At 50.4% G+C, this 21850-nt stretch overlaps 1 protein-coding gene across 1 annotated transcript in view; it reads right to left on the reverse strand.

Moving 5' to 3' along the window:
• The window catches only part of LOC125946853 (uncharacterized), a 51639-nt gene that overhangs the window by 19300 nt on the left and 10489 nt on the right, over positions 1-21850 (reverse strand). The window contains exons 3-4 of the mRNA XM_049670943.1: positions 16244-16395; positions 9282-9308 (exon numbers count right to left, since the gene is read on the reverse strand). Coding sequence (XP_049526900.1) covers positions 9282-9308; positions 16244-16395 — 179 coding nt within the window. The remainder of the gene's footprint in view (positions 1-9281; positions 9309-16243; positions 16396-21850) is intronic.

Consider the following 21850-nt stretch of genomic DNA (forward strand, 5'->3'; position numbering starts at 1 on the left):
AGGGCTTGCCATATAAATATGGGCGGAACTTTGTAACAGCCCAGACGAGAGCAAGACATTCGCACTCGGTAATCGAATAGTTGCGCTCTGCAGTTGTCAGGAGCCGGCTAGCGTAGGCTATAACGCGGTCGTGTCCATGTTGCCGTTACGCTAAGACTGCGCCGATCCCATAACCACTGGCATCGGTTCGTACCTCTGTAGGTGCGGACGGGTCAAAGTGGGCCAAGATCGGTGGATTGGTCAGAATCGTGATAAATTGGTAGAGGCCATCTGGAGTGACGAAAGCGGTCTTTTCTTGGTCTCGCTCATCGACGGAAATCTGCCAATAACCAGATCGAAGGTCAATGGACGAAAAGAATTTGGCACCGTGAAGACAATCAAGAGCGTCGTCAATTCGTGGTAATGGGTAAGCGTTCTTTTTAGTGATTCGGTTTAGGTTTCGGTAATCAACGCAGAAACGCCACGTGCCATCTTTCTTTTTGACGAGCACGACCGGCGACGCCTAAGGGCTCTACGAGGGCTCAACAATGCCTTTGGCGAGCATCTTGTTGACTTCCTGCTGAATAACTTGCCGCTCTGCCGTGGACACGCGATACGGTCGGCGATGAATGGGAATAGCATCACCAGTGTTTATCTGATGCTTAACAAGGGACGTCTGACCAAGTGGGCGATTGTCAGTGTCAAATATGTCGCGGTAAGAAAGCAAAAGGCGATATAGGGTGGCTCTTTGGCCAGGGGCGAGGTCCGGAGCGACCATGGGACGTAATGGGCCGTCGAGGTTCAAGGCATCCTGCGGGTAATGAGGAGGATCTGGAGACGCGTCGGCTGCAAAAGCAGTGACGTGGTCGTCTGTCACTGACCGGAGCGTGGCCACCGCTATGCCTTCAGGTAACACTTGCTTCGTCAAGCCAAAATTGACAACGGGAAGACACATCCGATTAGCGGCAAGGGTAACGACGGAGTGTGGTACAGAGATGTCGCGCGCCAGGAGGACATCACGAATAGGGGCGACGACATAGTCGCCAGCAGGCACGGTTGCCGTTGAGGCCAATTCGACGAAGGTTAGTGCTTTTGGAGGTAACCGAACAAACGCTGTAGTGCATAGGGTGTTCGGTTGTGCGGGGCGAACGTCGGAAAGAAGAGGAAACTCGAGGCACAGCGCACCGGTGGAACCGTTGATGAGGGCAGAATGCGTCGTCAGAAAGTCGAGCCCGAAGATTAGGTCATGAGGGCAACTGGTCAGCACGGAGAACAGGACGGGAACTTGGCGGCCAGCAATTCCTACGCGAGCAGTGCACATACCACAGACGGCAACATTGACGCCATTGGCGACGCGTACGGCTCGAGTGACGGCAGGCGTAAGAACTTTTTTGAGGCGACGACATAGGGCAGCGCTCATTATGGACACTTGGCCTCCAGTATCAATCAATGCCGTCAACGGGACACCATCGACGTCTACTTCAATTCGGTTCGTGTTCGTGAGGAGCGTCAACGGAGGATTTGGACAGGATGAACGGGATGCAGCACTACCTCCAAGAGCTGCATGGCCTAGTTTTCCGTCCGGCGGTTTGGCGAGGAAAAGCGGCGAGGTTGGGGTGACAGGGAGTGACGGCGTTGAGGCGACGGCGATCGCCCGGAGGAGCGGCTGTCAGGGTCATCAGAAGTAGGGTACGGACGGCGAGGTGAGTAACGGCGAGCGTCGGCGTATGGGCGAGGAGCAGGGAATGAGCTCCAGTACGGCGGCATCCAGGTGGTGCGGCAGTGGCGGGATACGTGACCAACTTGGAGGCAGCGGAAGCAGATCGGTTTGTCGTCAGGAGTTCGCCATTCGGCAGGATTGCGTGGTCTGGGAGCGAAATACTGGCCATTAAAGGTTGAGGACATAGGAATGGGTGCCGAATCAGGTCAGGAGACAGAGCAGGTGGTAGGGATGCCAAGGCTGGCAATTTCTTGCCGCACAACCGCTTGTATAACGGAAATAGTAGGGGCCGCTGGGTCAAAGCTACCGTCGAGGGGTCGAGGATGACGGGGGGCCGGACTCGCCGCTTCAATCTCACGGCGAACGACACGCGTGAGGTTCTATTGAAATGGTCGTGTTGCAGGAAGAGCGGAGCAGGAGGACGTGGCAGGGGTGTTTGGGAGCCGGGAAAAGTGTGGGACGACGCGGCGGCTTTTGGCTACCTCGAAGCGGCGGCATTCTTTGACGATGGCTTCGACAGTAGAAACGTCGTTATAGACGAGCAAATTGAAGGCGTCGTCCGCATTGCCTTTTAGGATATGGCCCACCTTGTCAACCTCGGTCATGTGCTCGGCGACTTTCCGGCAAAGCGCGAGCACATCCTGTATGTAGGAGACATACGATTCTGTCGACGACTGGACACGGGAAGTAAGCTCTTGTCGCGCAGCCTGTTGGCGACCTGACGGGTTGCCAAATAGGTCGCGACGCCTCTCTTTGAAAGTGTCCCAGCTGGATATCTCAACCTCATGGGTGGGAAAGCAGACACGCGGTGTCCCGTCCAGATAAAATAGCACATTGGCAAGCATGATGGTAGGGTCCCAGTGGTGGCTTCGGCTAACAAGCTCATACATGCTGAGCCAGTCGTCGATGTCAACGCCATTTTGGGCGGAGAATGTCCCAGGATCGCGGAGACTAGGAACCGTAACGTACGTTGTGGTTGGCGCCGCAGGTGTAGGTGACGACGAGGTGTTTCCATCGGAGCCATCGCTGAGAAGACAACGGTGCGGCCGTTTCGGAGCTCCGTGGCGAGGACGGGGAACGTTCCACCTCCACCAGAATGTTACGGGAAGAACCAGTCAGTAAGACTACCAACTATTTACAGGTTGTATTTACAACAGCGGTTGCCGCGCTGACCGGTTAGACTCACAGCGCGAGCCCAGCTCCTTCTTCCTCTTCTTTTCTCGAGTGATGGCGCCCGCGCCCATCGTTCAAACAGCCAAATACCACACGCGTGTAGCGATATTATTACAAGAAAGTCGCAGTTTTCACGAAAGGCACAGCATCAATTGCAATAGAAAATTCGCGGACAGCTATACAAAGTAAGGATAGTAGTTTTATTGGTCGTATAAACTTGTAAAGAAAGGCACACTAACTAAATTAACAAGGATGGTGTCAGACGCGCACAAGCAAACATGAACGCATCTCACTTGACGACCGCGGAAATTGGCTGTCAAAATGCTGGAAAGCGTCAGCGCAGCAGCAAGAGCGAGCGAATTGAGTTCCGCGCCGGTGCTCGCATCAACGCGAACTTAGCCACAAGAACACAGGGAGGGCGGACTCTGCCCCCGCTGAAGATTACTTTCAAATCATAGCTGTACCGGCGTGTGCTCGCGGCGCAGAATGCCCCTCCCCCCCTTCCCGCCGGAGCCCATCCCGCCGGGACCGCGCAGCCGCAGTAAATCGTGGCCCCTCCACCTCCCTAGCCTCCCTCTGGTGTGTTCTGCGCGTTTGAAAGACTACGCTTCCTTCAAGCTTCCCGCCCTAGTGTGCGCGAGCCACGATTGACGACTCACCATCGATGCTTTCACTCGACTATAGAGCGTGTGGCACGCGCAGACGATTTTATCGCTAGTGGCCTTTATACGGAACCTCACAGCGACGGCGACGACGGCAAAATTTCGACATATTATTACGAGCCGCCTCCTTGCATTAAGGAAGAAGACGACGATCGCCGGGGAACGCTGCGCGTGTTCAGCCATCTTGGCCATCTCTGCCAACAATCCCTGTACATAAATACTGTCCCCTTTTTATCTATTTGACCCCCCGTCACACATTGGTGGAAGGTGTGGGGTATTCTCGCCAGACGACGGAGCTCCGAAGCGGTAGGCGCTGCGGTGCGACCACCATGGTACACCAACCGGAATCTGCTTCTGCGCCGCGGACACCGATTCTAGTAGTCCAACCCGGAGACCCTGGAACGTTCAACAGCACCGATGGTATCGACGTTGAGGAATGGCTCACACTATACGAACGGGTGAGCAATTAAAACCACTGGGACCTGGTAGTCATGCTGGCCAATGTGGTGTTTTATCTCAGTGGAACGGCGAAGTTATGGTATGACAATCACAAGGCCGACTTTGGGAGCTGGGATACATTCAAACAAAAGCTCCGTGACCTGTTCGGTAAGGCCTCCAGTCGTAAAATCGCTGCAAATCAACAGCTGTCAACTCGCATCCAGATGTCCACGGAATCATGTTTGTCTTACATAAGGGATGTGCTGGCGCTGTGCCGTAAAGCTGACAGTAACATGCCAGAGACTGACAAGGTTGGCCACGTCCTGAAAGGGATAGCGGACGACGCATTCAATCTGCTCATGTGCAGAAATTGTGCTACCGTCGATGCCATGATCGAGGAGTGTCAGCGCTCGACCAGGCTAAGAGCCGCCGTATTGAACGACCATTCGCCCAGCTTCCCAACACCGCTGCAACGTCTTCGTGTGAAGAGCGGCCTCAATCTAAACTTTCGCCGCCGGTGGCCGAAATGACGAGGATTGTCCACCGTGAAATCGAGGCAATGGCTCCCGCTAGCCTCTTTACCAGCTCTAACGGCGGCGACTCGACCACACCAGCGGTTTCACTCGTCGAGGCCATCGTTCGAAACGAACTCGCGAATCTCGGGGTTCACGCTGCTTGCGCCGTTGTCAGCCCTACATGCGCTTCCGGGGCCAAGATATCGTTCCATCGGTATCCACGGTTTGGTCCACGATCGCGAAACCCTGCTTATTGGCGAACTGAAAACGATCGGCCTATCTGCTTTCACTGCCGCCGTGTCAGGCGCGTTGCTCGCTATTGTAAGAACCGCTGGTCGTTCCTGCCACGTACTCCATCCTTTGGCCGTGCTCGCCGCCTTGATCGCAGCCCTTTTGAGCCACTATCTGCGGCACACCCCTACAACCCTGACGCTGCCACGACATGGTCCAGCCGCTCGCCGTCACCTAGACGTCACCAGTCGCGTTCGCAACCGTACCGCCGTCCGTCCTCCCGCTCCCCGCCACCTCGCCGCGCCCCGTCGCCGAGCAACGTTGGTTCCTTCACTCCGGAAAACTAAACGATGCAGCGCCCGGAGGTAACGCTGCATCTACGACTCTGCCCCAAAACCCTCTAGTTACTCTGCCGACTCGACGCTGTGTTGGACGTTGACGTTGATGGCGTGATGATTTCTGCACTTGTCGACACCGGGGCTTATATTTCTGTCATGAGCTCTGGTCTTCGCCGTCGCCCAAAGAAGGTGGTCACACCTGCTGTTTACCACGCTGTAAGAATGGCCGATGGAGGAACTCCCACCTTCCTTGGCATGTGCATCGCCCGCGTAACAATCGCCAGTCACCCAACTACAGTTTTAATTGCCGTTCTTGAACAATGTCCGTACGAAGTTATTCTTGGTCTGGACTTTCTCGCAACTCAGTCTGCCCTAATTGACTGTGCAACTGGCCTCCTGCAGCTTGAACTACCTCACCTAGCCGATGCCCCTACCACGCCTTCGGCCCGTCTCTGCTCTCTCGACTATGTGCACATGCCCCCGCAAGCCGCCGTGTATATCGCCATGGTCTCAAGCCCTCCTGTCGCTGATGGCAATTACGTGCTATCCCCGATAACGGACGTTCTGCTCGCCAAGAACGTCGCCGTGCCTAACACCCTCGTAACTGTCACCGGCAACCGCATCACCATTCCTATTTTAAACTTCAGCGCCTCTCCTCAACTGATTCCGGCAGGCATGTCACTCGCCGCCATCACTGTTGCCGAAGACTGCGAGATTTGTGTGTTCGATCCCACCAGTTCCTCCAATTCGTCCTTCCTTTGCACCCCGAGCAGTTCGCCGCGCGATGTCTTTGTCGGAATGATCCCTGATGACCTTCCTTCTGATTAAGCTACTGACCTTCGCCGCCTCCTGGAGTCTTACCACGACATTTTCGACTTCGATGACCGTTCTCTGAGCCAAACGTCTGTTGTCCAACATCGCATCGACACGGGGAACGCGAGCCCTATCCGTCGCCGTCCCTATCGTGTCTCCCTCGTCGAACGTAGTGCGATTGAAGGCGAAGTTGACAAAATGCTCACTAAAGGTGTTATCGAACCTTCTTCCAGTTCGTGGGCGTCCCCTGTGGTGCTAGTAAAAAACAAAGACGGCAGCTGGCGCTTTTGTGTTGACTACCGACACTTGAACAACATCACACGCAAGGACTTCTACCCCCTGCCCCGAATCAATGACGCCTTGGACTGCCTCCACGGCGCCACGTACGTTTCCTCCATCGACATACGCTCCGGATACTGTCAGATTACCGTTTATGCCATGGACCGTGAAAAGACTGCGTTCGTCACACCAGATGGACTTTACCAATTCAAGGTTATGCCTTTTGGATTGTTAATGCCCCCGCGACCTTCGAGCGAATGATGGATTCTCTCCTTTGGGGCTATAAATGGTCTACGTGTTTATGTTATCTAGATGACGTGATTGTCTTTTCGCCTACTTTTGAGGACCACCTAGGCCGCCTGTCGGCCATTCTTGATGTGTTTCGCCACGCTGGCCTACAACTTAACTCCTCCAAGTGTCATTTCGCTCGATGTCACATCACCGTTCTCGGTCACCTTGTGTGCTAACGGTGTCCAACCTGACCCCGACAAGGTGCCTGCCGTCCGATACTTTCCTATTCCTCGCTCAGTTAGCGATATACGGAGCTTTGTAGGCTTGTATTCCTACTTCCGCCGCTTTGTCAGGAATTTTGCCGACATTGCCCGGCCGCTAGCTGACCTACTCAAGAAGGACATCTCTTTTTCCTGGGGTCGTGCACAAGCAGCCGCATTCACCACCTTTGTCAGTTTACTGACTTCATCGCCCGTTTTGGCGCATTATCACCCATCGGCCCCTACAGAAGTTCGCACCGACTCTAGTGATCGCGACATAGGTGTACTCGCCCAACACCAGAAACCAGGGCCGTGTAATTGCCTACGCCAGCCGCCTTCTCTCGTCGTCGGAGCGGAATTATTCGAAAACTAAGCGCGAATGCCTGGCTTTGGTCTGGGTTGTGGCAAAATTCCGCCCATACTTGTACGGCCGAACGTTTTTCGCTGTCACGGACCACCATGCCCTTTGCTGGCTCTCGTCGCTGAACGATCCTACAGGAAAGTTTGGCCGCTGGGCATTACGACTACAGGAGTACACCTTTGATGAGCTCTACAAATCTGGCCAGATGCACCAAGATGCTGAGTGTTTATCCTGTTACCCTCTCGACCCTCCCGACACCGCCGAACGTGATACCGGTGACTTCGTCATGGCTATTGCAGATCTGGCCAACATACGCGCTGAACAGCAAAGTGACGACATGTTACGATCTATAATTGACCGCCTGCATTCTCGTCAGCCCGACCCATCGCTTCGTCTGTTTGAGCTTCACGACGATATCCTTTACCGTCGTAATACCACTCCCGACGGCCAGAGCTTCTGCTTGTTCTCCCCAAGCATCTTTGTGCTACTGTTCTCCAAGAACTCCACGACGCTCCGACCGCTGGCCATCTTGGCGTATCCCGCACATACGATCGCGTGCGGTGCCGGTTTTTCTGGCCTGGTCTATACCCATCTGTTCGACGCTACGTTGCTGCATGTGACCTTTGTCAGCGAGGTAAACGGCCCTCAGGGTTGCCTGCAGGCCTTCTGCATCCTATTCACAGACCCCAGGAGCCATTCTACGGCGTTGGTCTCGACCTCCTCGGGCCATTTCCTTCGTCTGCTTCAGGGAACAAGTGGATCGCGGTTGCGACCAACTACGCTACGCGTTTTGCCATCACGCGAGCTTTGCCGACTAGTTGTGCCACTGACTTCGCCGATTTCCTCCTTCATGACGTCATCCTTCGTCATGGTGCTCCTCGGCAATTGCTCACAGACCGAGGCCGCTACTTGTCGAAAGTTGTCGATGACCTCCTTCGTTCCTGTTCTGTGGAGCACAAGCTCACTACTGCGAACCACCCGCAGACCAACGGGCTCACCGAAAGGCTGAACCCCACCTTAACCGATATGCTGTCAATGTACATGTCTGACGATCATACGTCACGTTTGCGTACAACTCCTCCTGTCACGACACCGCCGTTTTTTCGCCGTTTTACCTCCTGTATGGCCACCACCCTGCATTGCCTTTTGACACGCTCCTACCTCCTGTTCTACAACATACCACGGAGTATGCCCGCGATGCTGCCGCACGAGCCCATCTGGCACGTCAGATAGCTCATGAGCGACTATCCGACTCTCAATTATGCCAAAAGCACCGTTACGACCGCAGCCACAGGCACCTCTGCTTTTCTCCGGGATCACTTGTGCTTCTCTGGACTCCTTCTCGTCGCGTCGGTCTCTCTGAAAAGCTTTTATCGCATTACACCGGACCTTACAAGGTTTTACGGCAACTTAGTGGCGTGAACTATGAAATCACCCCACTGAACAGTTCTTCACCATCTACCCTGCCGTCTCGTGACGTCGTGAACATATCCCGGCTGAAGCCGTACTTTTCCGTCGCCTCCTCGTGTAATTAGTCTGCGCCGAGACGGCGCTCAGCCCGCTGGGGCGGTTAGATGTTACGGACCGCCTCCTTGCATTACGGAAGAAGACGACGATCGCCGGTGAACGCTGCGCGTATTCAGTCATCTTGGCCATCTCTGCCAACAATCCTTGTACTTAAATACTGTCCTTTTTTATCTATTTGACGTCCCGTCACAATATAATTGCTATCCCAATGAAATGGTAGTAGGAGCGTGGGAAGGACCCAGAACGATCTCAGCGACAGCACGGGCCCGTTGAACTAGGGCAGGGGTGCCGGTGCAGGATTACTGGCAGGGAAAGGAATAACCTCTGGGAGATGCTTGCTCGGAAGAAGAGATCAGTAAGGAGCAATTAATAAATATGGGGTTTTACGTGCGAAAACCACGATCTGATTCTTAGGCACGCCGTAGCGGGGGACTCCGGAATTATTTGGACCACCTGGGGTTCTTTGACGTACACCTAAATTTAAGTACACGGCTGTTTTCGCATTTCGCCCCCATCTAAATGCTGCCGCCGTGACGGGGATTCGATCCCACTACCTCGTGCTCAACAGCGCAACTCTATGACCACTGAACAACCACAACGGGTTCAGATATATATAAAAGCAGCTGTACTAGTTCTAGCAGAGGGGGCTCTAATAATTTTTAAGGAGCGTGCAACAACAGACAGTCATGGCGCTCAATCTTTTGTTACGTTGTTCTAATTCCATATGCTTATATTGCACAGAAAACGTACTTACGTTTTAGTCATTGCAGGAGGCTCACTTCTATAAAAAAAGAAGATATATTTCAATGAATTTGTGCACATGACTTATAAAAAGATGACATTCATTTATTCGCTGAAAACGTTCTGAGAGGTAATATTCTAATTACAAGTTTTATATTTGTCCCTTTCCGAAATTGTGGGAAATTTTACTTGTCAGACATGTTTGTTTTTAACACGAAAGTGTTTTATGCCGGGGTCCACCAAGACTTCACTGACGTATTTCCGTCACGGAAATACGTCATAGAACATAATACAAAGAAAGAAACCAGAAGAAAAAGTTCCACAAACATGCAAAATTTGGAAATCGAACCCACGACCTCTCGGTCCGCGACGATAGATCGCCGAGCGTTTAACCCATTGCGCCACAAACGCATTTGCAGAGAGCTACACAGACGCGCCTTATATATCTAACACTCCTCCGTGTACCCGTCGGATGTGGTGAACACACCTTCAATTACATAAAGGCTTTCCTAACAGGGAGGAGAGCTACAATTAGTGTAGCACAAGTCACGTCGGAACGTTTTCAGATGCCGAACAAAGGTACCCCTCAAGGAGCCATCATCTCTCCTCTGCTCTTTAATATCGCAATGAGAGGACTCGCACGGGCCCTGGATGATGTACCGCAGTTGAGATACACCTTATATGCGGACGATATCACTTTATGGGCAACGCGCGGATGCCTGGCTAGCAAGGAGCAGACACTCCAAGAGGCTGCAACAGCAGTTGAAAATTTCGCCAGGGCCAGCGGACTCCGTTGTGCCCCAGATAAATCCGAAATTATCAGGGTACATGAAAAAAGATACAAAAGTAATGGAGACATAGACGTACAAATTGAAGGAGTCAAAATAAAAGAGGTAACCGTTGCACGAATTCTGGGTTACTGGGTTCAGAGTAACGGAAGAGCAAACCACACAATAAACATGTTAAAATCAGCGACAAAACAAGTCGCCAGAATGATACAAAGAATAACATATCACAAAAAAGGAATGAAGGAGGTGGATACAATTAGATTAGTACAAGCCCTTGTAATGAGTAAGATAACGTATAGTCTACCTTTCCACACACTAAACAAAAGTGAAGAAGCGAACATCGAGTCTATAATTAGGAGCGCCTACAAAGTGGCCCTAGGGCTACCGGTAGGCACACCAACCCAAACATTGTTAGACCTCGGAGTACATAATACCTACGCCGAGCTAAAAACAGCGGTACTGAACGCACAGAGAAGTCGTCTAAGCCAGACGAGGGCGGGGAGAGAGATTCTCGCTAGGGTGGGCTTCCCACCGTACCCCCAGAACCTGGACGAGGTACTGGTGGAAATCCCGGATCCCGTCCGATGCAAGATCTCGGTCGCTCCCCTGCCCAAGAACATGGACCCAAACCAAAACAAAAAGCGGAGAGAGGAGAGAGTAAGATGGCTCCGTAAACACCTAAAAAATAAAACAAATGTTTTGTATGTGGACGCTTCGAGGTACAACTGTAAACGGGCCGTTGCAACAGTAATTGGCAGCGAAAAGAGAATGATGACGAGTGCCTCCCTGTACACGTCCTCGATCGCAAGGGCGGAATGCTTTGCCATTGCCCTGGCGATCAAAGAGCAAGAACGAAGGGAGGAACCACACACGACTATTATCTCCGACTCGCAGGATGCGTGCCGTTTCTTTTTGAACGGCCGCCTCCCCATAAAAGTTAGATTTCCTTGGCGGGAGATTGACAAACAGATACAGGTTGATCTGGTGTCCGGGACACACAGGCCTGGAGGGAAACGAGAGTGCGGACGCTTTTGCTCGAGGGCTCACGAACCGAGCAGAGCCTCGACCGCACTGTCAATTCTCCCAAACATTCCAGGAGGAGTCAACCGAGGAGGACAATGACCCATCCCGAATGACCCCTCGCGAAGTTCTTGCTCACCAGCGTATCACGCGACGAAAATACAGCACCCCCCACAAATCATTAGAAGGGGAGGACGCCGTAGACCTCCGCAGGATTCAAACAGGGGTCTTTCCAAACCTACAAAGATTAAACAAAATTTTTCCAACGCTGTATGGGCACGCCTGTCCGTGGTGTGGTGGCTCGCCATCGCTATACCACATTTCGTGGGGTTGCCAAAATAGACCACCAAATTTAAATACCGTTTTAGGTAAATGTGAACTATTGAACACTTTGGAGCAATGGGAGGCACAACTCGCCAGCTCTGACCCCGAGGTGCAGCTAGCACTTCTCGGTCACGTAAGGCAGGCGGCAGAGGCCAGTGGAGCCCTGGACTTGGGGCCCCACCCATCGAGCTCATAACCTTTCACCCCAAGCCCTTTTCAATAAAGTTATTCCTCCTCCTCCTCCTTCGTGTACCCGCGCTCTTGCTCGGGGCGGTGCCGCCGCCTACGAGCAGAAAAGAGAAGTACTGCATTATGACACTAACGCGCACCGACAGTGAACGCTTCGGTGGTCTCAGCACTACGACGCCTCGATACCAGCATTCGAAGGGACGCTGGCATCAAGAAGCACTACCAACAAGGTGGCGTTCACCGTACTAGGTAGCGTTCACCGTACTCAGCACAGCGGAGCGTGGCCTCCGCAATTAGCTCTGAAAATGTTTCTGAAGTTGATCGCGGAGGCTGCAATTACGACGCGCTGTACGCGCTGATTTGACTCGGTGACGATTCAGTTACGTGCTTTGTCTTGCGCGTTGTATTAGTGTGTCAGTTACGTGCATCGTCTTTCGCGTTGTGCTAGCGTGTGCAGCGTAGTGCAGCTTCCATATGCACGACGGTTGCTCATGGTCATCGACGTTGGTAGTCGTGATGGAGGAGACGTGCCACCAGGCGTCAGCGTGGGTGCATCAACGCCTAAGAGCGCTTTAGCCAAAAAACACCAATAGACATTATATATCAATGTGCAATAAACATTACACTACTTCTGTGAAGACACGTTTCACTTTCGTGTTCTATACCGATTCCTATATAAGAGGGATCAACCACATTTTTTTATCTTTCCTATCTCTTCCAAGAAGAAGGGTTGAGTGTTTTCTTAGTGGGAAATAAAAAAAAATTCCTTTTCTCTGAACCGCAAACATCGCTGTTGACTTTAAAGCCAGGCAAGTATATTTGGTTGACCTCACTATACATGGTAATGCCGAATAGTGCACGTTGGCTGTCGTTGGATGTTTTTGAGTCTTCGGGGCTGTGTTTTAAATAAGACACGAGTTTCCAATGCACATTTTCTGATGAATACGAATATGGAACGTAAATCTTTTATTTGAGAAATAAGAAGTTGCCCGCCGAAACGAGATATCTCGCTTACTGGAGTTGTGAGTGAAGTACAAAAATTATTATATAGAAGATTGTGGCAGTGAATGCATAGTAGTTCGGGCACGCTAGTCGGTCTACAATTCAATATTTGCACATGCTCGCATTTCTTCATCCTCGTTTTTCTCTGTAATTATTTAAAGATGCGTCTTCTCAAGAGGGCCACGTTGTAGTTTTTTCTCAAGTGCATGATGTATTTGTTCTATTCATGGTCAAAATTGGAGAATTTGGGTAGCAGGTATTACCGTGCACGTATATTGCTCTAATAAAGCCTTTACATACTGTATATCCTAGAGCGAAACTCTAGTACGCCATGTTTCGCAAAGTCATTCATTGCGTCGCAGTGACCTTGAGCCGCCGGAGCGCAAGTGTCGCAGGTGTGACGTCGCACCACGTGATCCGCTGCGGAGAGGCGTCGCAGCTGCGCTCTCTCGGAACCTCGCATCTGCAGTACCACGTGACTCGGCGACAGTCTGCTTAGCCGGCGGTTGGTCGCTCAATCTCGCCATGGATGGCGCGCCGGGTGGGTCGTCTGTGTGTGCGCTTCAGGGCAAGCGACAGGGTGAATTCAATCATCCAGTGGATATAGCTAGACGGCAGGTTGAGTAATCTAAAGAAAAGACAAAGTATGCTGCTGAAACACCGGAGCAAAGGGAGGCCAGCTTAGCACGTTATAAAGAGCTTACCAAGCGCAGAAGCATGCATCAATCAAGCAGTGTGTGCATAGTCTTTGCAAAAATTTAGAGGACGCTTAAGCTTTGCCTCTAAGAGTGGAACGCGATAGCATTCAAAGATCCCTGAATGCTTGTCAGGCTGCAGCTTTCCCGGCAACTGCATCTTTCTTTTTTCTCCCCCTTCGCCTCGGCCTGCCGCTGCCGTTTTACGTGGCCGAGGAAGCGCGCGCCATCTGGAGGGTGTTTCTTCAAGTAACCTACCCGGGCGCGCCGCTGCATCAATGGTAGAAATGCTGGAAAAAGGGTTTGTGTTTGAGTTTCCTCGTACCACAATCACGTTTTCTCATATATTCAAATTACAACCCACCGCAAGCATGTCTGTAGGATGTGATTAAGTGGTACTTTACGATTTTTCTGATGGGTTTTACATTGAGAACTTCAATTAGCTCACTAACGCCTCTGCGCCATGCGCAGGGCCGGCGTGGTCAGGGTAGTTCGAGATAATTTTTTCCGCCACGGACCACGGCGCACACGCCGACACCGACGCCAACGCCCGATTTTCTAAGACGCGTGGTCCTAAACGCTATCACATTAATACAAAGTCTAACAGACCTTTCGCTAGTGATAACTAGGTTTACAAGAGTTAAACCTCAGCGAATTTCTTTTTTATCGTGCTTCACATTTGCTTAGCGAAGCTGATAATTCTGTGTAAGTTACAAAAAATACATCTGTTCGTATAATCTTAGCGTTTGTTCTTTTGTCTCTACTAAAATCTTGTACCCACTCCTGCTATGTCTCGAAATAGAGACAGTAGTATTTGTAAATAAATAAAATACAGTGAATGATTAACTGCCTGCATTGATAATGTAATCCAAGTTTAAATCGGGACATGAAAATGAGTGCATGTGTACGTCATATAGTACGTTGGGGTTATGTGTTTGGTAGAAGGGTTTGCTTGTTTTCATGGAACATATGGTGGTTTTTTCTTGCGGTAGCAGTTATATGGAGACTTCAACCGGATTTATGCTGTCGGCGTCGCCGTCGCCGTGAGGTTTCGTATAAAGTCCAAGGGCGATAAAATCCTCGCCGCGCGCCGTATGCGCGAGCGAAAGCGCGCGGGAAACACGCGCTATCACGGAGAGCGAACGCACGGCGGAAAGCAAACGCGACCGTCGCGTGAAAGACCGTGGGGTCATGGGAGGGAGGGAAGCGGTGCGACGCTGTGCTTCGGCACCTAAGGCGTATCTTGCAACCGGGCGCATGGGGAACTTAACACTTAATCTCCCACGCGAAAGCAAGAAAGCGGGAAGGCAGCGCGGTAGGGAGGGGGGGGACGCAGCTTCTACTCTGCCAACAACTTCACTCGTACTTTGCCCGACTGTGGCGGTCTCCCGCACCGTCTCTTATCTCCACACGGCTCTGACCTTTGTATGCGCTCTACATTCGCCGATCAATTTCCGTTGAAGCGATAGACTGCACGAACCTTCGCCCGCTGCGGCTGCTGCGCTTGCTGCCAGCGTTTTGACAGTCGTTGTCTGCGGCCCACGGTGTTAGAAGTAGCTGCGGCCATTGAGTGTGATCTATTCATGTTTGCTTGGGCGCGCTGAAACCATGCTTGTTAATTCAGTTAGTAAGCGAATGTGTCCAAGTTTATGCAGCCGATAAAACTACTATCCCTACTCCGAATAGCTCTCTACTAATTTGCTATCGCAATTGATGCTTCGCCTTTCGGGCGAAACTGCGAAATTTTTTTTGCCAGTATCTTGGCAAAATATTTTTTTCTGACTAACAAGTGCATTGGCGATTTCATTGCCTTCTGATGCCATTTTCTTTTTTCTAATCTCTTGCAAAGCCGTTAGGATTTTCAATTGCATTACACATTAGGTGGTTATTTTTCTTCACCATAGCAGCGTGCAATAGTTTCTTTTGGCTCGTGTGTGTTATGTTTTCTTTATAATGTCGCTGCGGAGTTCTTACATTCTAAATAGTGCTAATAGGTGCCTTGGTGATTATACACGCATCCCTTCTGCAGCTTTTCGAATATTGCAACGTCGTAACATTTTTACATTGAAAATAAAACAATACATAATTTATTTTTATATGCATCCGATGTATTTTATTATGCATATTCATACATATTCTTAAAGTACCGCGTGTCTTAGGTGTATTCAGACATGACCTAATTCATTTTACTCTTGATCATTTATGTCCAATAATACATTATGCCTAAATAAATTCCTTTATTATTCTTCATAAGCGAAAAGCATGTTTGATTTCCTCAAGTTAAGACATCCTAAATGACAGATAGAAAGTAGCTGTTCTTTTCATTTTTTTCAATGTGTTCCTTTAATATGATTGGAACATACTGAGGAAACTTTCTTTTATTGTGTTATGACCCTGTACTCAACTACTCAACTAAAACATGTACAACATATCTCCACTCTGTATGCCATAATCTAAGCAGGAGCTTGGCAGTCGATTTATTAATGCATATCGATTAGGGACTCTCACCTTTTTCTCTGTTACAATGTTTAATGATGGAGGAAAAAGGCGTAGGGCATCATAAACAGGACACAAGAGGAAGAACACAGACAACACACACGTTTAGCGCTATACCATGTTACAACCATGTTTGGCGCTAGACCATGTTTACCAACAAGCCCAACGTGCAACGTTACGCAATGTTAACTTTCTGTTGTTTTAAATGTTGAGATACATCATTGCTATTTTGATCATTGCATACTTTACTCAACACAAATTAGGGGGACCTTTAGGTCTGCATTTTCAAGCACGTAGGACGGGAATTTATCTAACAAAGTTGAACCTTTTTAGTGACAAATATCAGAATATCTAGGCATTTATATTTACACAATGGTCGCCCTACGTAGTACTTAGGAATAATGTAAAGATTGTTATTGTTCTAGAGAAATGAAAAATCTCAGCAAATTGTAAAAACTTACTCAGCATTGCTTCTGGCGTGACATGATAAAGTTTCGATAAATTCATCGCTCATAGTTCCAGAAAACGCAGAGTCCATGCAACGGCACTCAGAATCAAACCATGCCGCCATTGAAATTTTCAATAGAAGAGCTTTTTCTTTCCTTTTAAACAACTGTGACAAAAAATATACAATAAACCTTCTTGCCATATTTCCCAATAATTGCTTTTATAGCGAAGCGCTTAGTGCGATTGTTATATGCGCGACAATGTTAAATCAAGGACTCTATGTTTTTCACGTCGGATCAGTGCCTGAATTCGCCCTCATGGTGTCGATATTCTTGTGCCGAAATGGACCTAGCACAATTAAAAGGACTGCAGAGTAAGGGTGTTGGGTTTACCTTGGGGAATTATCGATAAAACTATAGTGTAACGGAGGAAAAGAAAAAGAAAGAGTGAGCCATGGCTGAAGAAATGCAAGGAATCTGATAATAAAGTTGTATCACAACATTTACCATTCGACAATTTACCATCGCCCAAAATACATTCGTTTTCAGAATTGACCGTAATATCAAAACGAACGAAACTTTATGTATAGTTGACCTATTTCTGGTATATTTTTTCCAATGCTGCTCGAGACAGGGATTAGCATGTGAACTTGACAAGATAATCCGAAATGGCGTGTGGCGACGAGCGACCACGTAACCGGTAATGTCTCGGCCTTCCAAAGGAGAGAATCTACCGGCGCCCGATCTCTTCGCGTAACATTTTTAATCTGTTGGAACGACAGCCCATGCCGGCGCGTGCCAGCCGCACCTGGTTCGTGTAGACGGGAGCGTCTTCGTAATTCTGATGCGACGCTGATGCTGCTCCCACTACCACGGCCGCTTGATAAAAAACAGCTGCGTGAATCGAAAACTGTTTCATCCGCCGTGGTGCACCAGTCGGGGACATAAAGCATAAAAAAATCCGGGCATCGGCATGGAAAATTTGTCAGGACCACGCTCGGAACGCCGTCACGCGTGGAAGCTCACGCGTCTCAACACCGTCTGCTAGCGCTGTTAGACCCAGCCAAGCGGCCGAGAATTCAACTACGGCCGAGACATTCTATCCCATTGCAGCCTGACTGAAGCGGCAGGCCACACCTTTCGAGCAGCCGTGCCATTACAGAGGCCTCCCTCCTAGAGAGGAGGAAAGTTCGACAAACGATGGAAAGTCCAGGTGACGCGGCGTGTCTTGGGTGTCACGTACGGAGGCGGCGAAGATGGATGCAAGAGGGTTGTGTCGCACATTGGTGCGGCCGACGGCGAGGGTGCTTCAGTGTAGGCGGGTTTCAGATGCTCCAGGCCAAGTGCGTCTGGTAGGCCGTTGACGACGAAAGTTGTCGGACGGCGCTCGATAACAGAATGTGGTCCACAGTAGTGTGGCTACAAAGGCTTCCGCACGCCACAATTACGCACGAAAACGAGGGTAGCAGAGGTGAGTGTGGGAGAAATCTACAGAGATCTTGCATCTTGCGAACGTGTAGGCACGGAGCGTATCTGACTGAAGAAAGCTTGCAGTTCGGCAACGTAGTCGGCAGCAGGTGATGACTTACGTGTTTTGGTGGTGGCGGCAAAGAAATCGCATCGAAGACGTAGGTGAGTGCCGTAGACTAGCTCAGCACAGGAGCAACCTAGGTCACGCTTGAGTGCAGCTGTGATGCCAAATAAGGGGAGAGGCAAATTGAGAACCCACTTCTCCGGCGATTCATGCGCCATCAGGGAGGCCTTGAGATGCCGGTGAAAACGTTCGACAAGTTCATTTGACTGCGGGTGGTGAGCAGGTGCGCTAAAACCTGCCGTTCCGAGAAGGCTTAGCAGCTCGTTGAAGAGTGCCGAGTCGAAGTGCCGACTGCGATCGGTGACTATTGTGCATGGGCACCCGAACCATGCAATCCACATAGACACGAAAGCTGCTGCAACAGTGGGCGCTGAGATGTCAGATGTGGGTGTAGCTTCTGGCCACCGTGTATAGCAGTCGATGCATGTCAGTATGTAGCAGTAACCTTTCGAAGGCACGTGAGGGCCGACGAGGTGCAGGTGTACGGTGTCAAAACAAGCATCCGGTGTAAGAAATGATTTGGCAGGCGGAATGGGGTGACACTGGATCTTGGAGCGTTGACACGACAAACAGCAGCGAGCCCAAACGCGAACTTGCGCGTTTAGGCGAGGCCAAACGAAACGACTGGAAAGAAGCTTTTGTGTCCCGCCCATTCCAGGATGCGCCAGGTTGTGCACGGTTTCGTATACACGTCTGCGAAGGGATGTCGGAATGTATGGTCGAGAGGTGCGGTAGAAGTGTCGCAGACGATGGACGTACCATCCGGGACGTCCATCAGGGACGTTGACGAATTCCGGAGAGCACGAAGTTCGGTGTCGTCGCGCTCTTGACTGGCAAGTAAGTCGGCATCGATGATGAAGGGTTCTGAAGTCGACGTGGAAACAGCATTGACGCGGCTCAGAACGTCGGCTGGATCATTGTTGTGACGGAATGCCCTTGATGTGACGGAAGGTTGTTGTGAACTCGGAGATGTAGGAAAGGTGTCGACTCTCGCGAGGCGAGTAACCGGACGCCGAACGGTTCATTGCGTGCGCAAGGGGCTTGTGGTCTGTGCAGACAGTAAATGCGCGTCCCTCGAGGAAATGGCGAAAGTGTCTGATAGCCAGGTAAACGGTGAGTAATTCACGGCAGAACACGCTGTAACGGGACTATGCAGGCTTCAATTTCTTGGAGAATAAAGGTGATTGGACGCCACGCTTCGTGGAATAATTGCTACGGTGCCAACAGCGGTGTTTGAAGCGACTAGTCATGACAGTGGGCGCGTCTGGCTTTGGGTGTCTGAGCAGCGTGGCGTCGGCAAGGGGAGACAACCCTTGTGAAAGCGGCCGTGGCCTCTTCAGTACACTCAAGCACTTGCTCACGCTTGCTTCCCAGCAGAGCATCTACTGGAGCCATAAGTAGTCCTCAACCGGGTATTAATCAGTTGGTGAGTGTGGTTGCTCTGGGAAGGTCTTCGCTGACGCGAATATTGGACGGCAGCGGTCGAATGCTGTTAGCGTTGACGATGTGCACAAGGAAAGTTCCAGTTGACCGAATTCGCTCTTGGCGGCGTTTATGACAATTCCTTTACTGGGAAGGCGTGAAAACAACAACCGCAAGTGTTGAAGATGTTCTTCTGCGGAAGAGCTTGCGACGACAAGGTCATCAATGTATGCGAAAACGAAAAGCTGGCATTGCGCGACGGAATCGATGAAACGCTGAAACAATTGGGCCACGTTCTGTAGGCTGAAATGCATGCGGACAAATTCAGAAAGACCGAAGGGTTTGGTGATGGTGGTCTTGGGAATGTCTTCTCTTGCGGCCGGTAGTTGATGATATGTGCGAACGAGATCGGTCTTAGAAAAGATCCCCGCACCGTGCCACGCTACCGTGAAGTCCTGAATGCTCGGGAGAGGGTAGCGATCGGGAACTGTAATGTTGTTTAGTGTCCAGTAATCGTCGCTTGGGCACCAATCTGTGCACCATGTTAAGAGGTGATGCCCGATTACTGGAGGAAGGGTGGGTGATGCCAAGATGCAGCATGTGTTTGAACTCCGCGCGAGCGATCTTGAGTTCGGGGTCGGAAATAGACAGGTGTGCCGGAGGTGACGATGTGATGGCACACATCATGTTGGAACGGTTGCGTCCAGCCCGGCAGACGCATCAAAGTGGAAAACTTGCCTAGGTGCGCGGCGAAAGGTACGTCCAACATGGCTGAAATCGGCGCGACCGGCGATGTACCTGTTGATGGGGCGCCATGATCGGACAGCTGGGTGACGGAGTCGATAAGACGGCATCGCCGAACGTGACAAGGAGTCCGTAGTTGTGCAAGAAGTCTGCTCCAATGACTACACGATGGACGTCTGCAACCAGGAAAATCCAGCAGAAAGGTCGTCGAAGGCCAAGCTTTGGCATGACGGAGCGTGACGAGAAAACTGCAAACCTGGTGCCGCTGATGGCTTGCAAAAACGACACAGGCGTCGCTTTTCGGTCGGAGTGTTGGGCGGGGATAACGCTGACGTCATCTCCTGTGTCGACTAAGAACCGTGTCCCATAAGTCTATCCGTCACACTTGTGTGCAGGGCCGGACCCGTCGTCGCTGTTAGAGGTCGGCCGGCCTGTTTCCCTGCCAAGAGCAGGGACGCCGACAGTGATGAGCGTCGTTTCTGAAACGGCGGTGGTAGTAGCACACACCAGACGTTGTAGGTGATGTTTCGTGGTGGGTGCCTGTGCGTCTTGATTTGCTGGGACTACGACTTCGTAGGCGACGAGATGATTTACTTCTTCCATCGGCACACCCGCCTTTTTACTTTTATTTTCTTCGTGAACCGGATGTGAGGCTATTCTATGATATCTGGGGCACATGTATCAAATAATAAAAAGAAGCTTTTTGTTGCCGAACAGACTCCACGAAACTGTTCAGTTTACTTTTTTTTAGAAATTGTGAGTCAGTGGTGAATGAGAGATTCTGTGGTCTTTTTCGCGAACATTCCTATTCTATTTGAGTAGAAAAATTGTACTTTCATACGGCCCCTTAAATTTCTACGGCTACCATGCGCCAGGGAGCCCATTCGTGCCTCCTCCTGAGAAAACCCACGCATGTACTATGTGGACAAACAATAGCACTCCATTCGTGTCGCAATCCTTGGACATCATAAAGGTTACTGTGCTGAACTGGTTCGCGAACTGGGTGGATGTTGCGAACCAGTTCACGAACCGTTATAAAACTGTATTTCTCCAAACCAGAACTGAAGCTTTACGAAATGGGAGCGCGTTGAAACCGAACCCGAAGGGAACAGGCATATTGTTTCCCTATTCGACACCCTGGATAGGTATCAGTTGAGAATAGATGACTGTAGGGTAATTGGCGGTGAAGTGATTATTGATCAACCCTTGCCTTCCGCGTACTTACAAGTACGTAGGAGAAATGAGTGAGTGGGCGCAGGCTACAAATTAGGCATCAAAATAAGGTCATTCACAGCAGCTGCAGCACATATGCATGAAGAACTCGTGAGAATGAGTTGTGAAAACTCTCTTTAAGGGAAATGACTAATGGTTAAATTGATATACACATGAAAACTCTAGTGTAGAAATGTTAGGGAGCGCACGTGAAAATACAAATAAGCTTTTTTGGCAATAATACAAATGTGCGAGCTTTTACTAATCTTCTAATATGCCTAACTTTTCGTACAATGTAAAAGTAGTTATGCCCGGTAAGCTAATATATTTTCTGGGTATTCATAACTATACCATAAGTTTCTCGAAAATGAATATCACTTCATGCCTTTGAATGAACTTGAAAATGTCCCACAATGACGAAGTTCATGATCGCGAGGACGTTCCTACTCTACCGGAGGAAGAAGAAGAAGAGCCGAGCGGAGTAGACGTGCTTCGCATTGGCTCTGTCGACTTTCCTTATTCTTGCAAGAAATTCACATCGGAGGACCAAAGTGTTTGTCAGAAGGCCTTCCTGAAGTCATCCGGAACCCCCATGAGAAGTTTGAAGACCGTGAGTGCATATTATTTTGCGCTTTTGGACTTTGAAGTTC

This window comes from Dermacentor silvarum, chromosome 7, assembly GCF_013339745.2.
Source record: "Dermacentor silvarum isolate Dsil-2018 chromosome 7, BIME_Dsil_1.4, whole genome shotgun sequence".
Lineage (NCBI taxonomy): Eukaryota > Metazoa > Arthropoda > Arachnida > Ixodida > Ixodidae > Dermacentor > Dermacentor silvarum.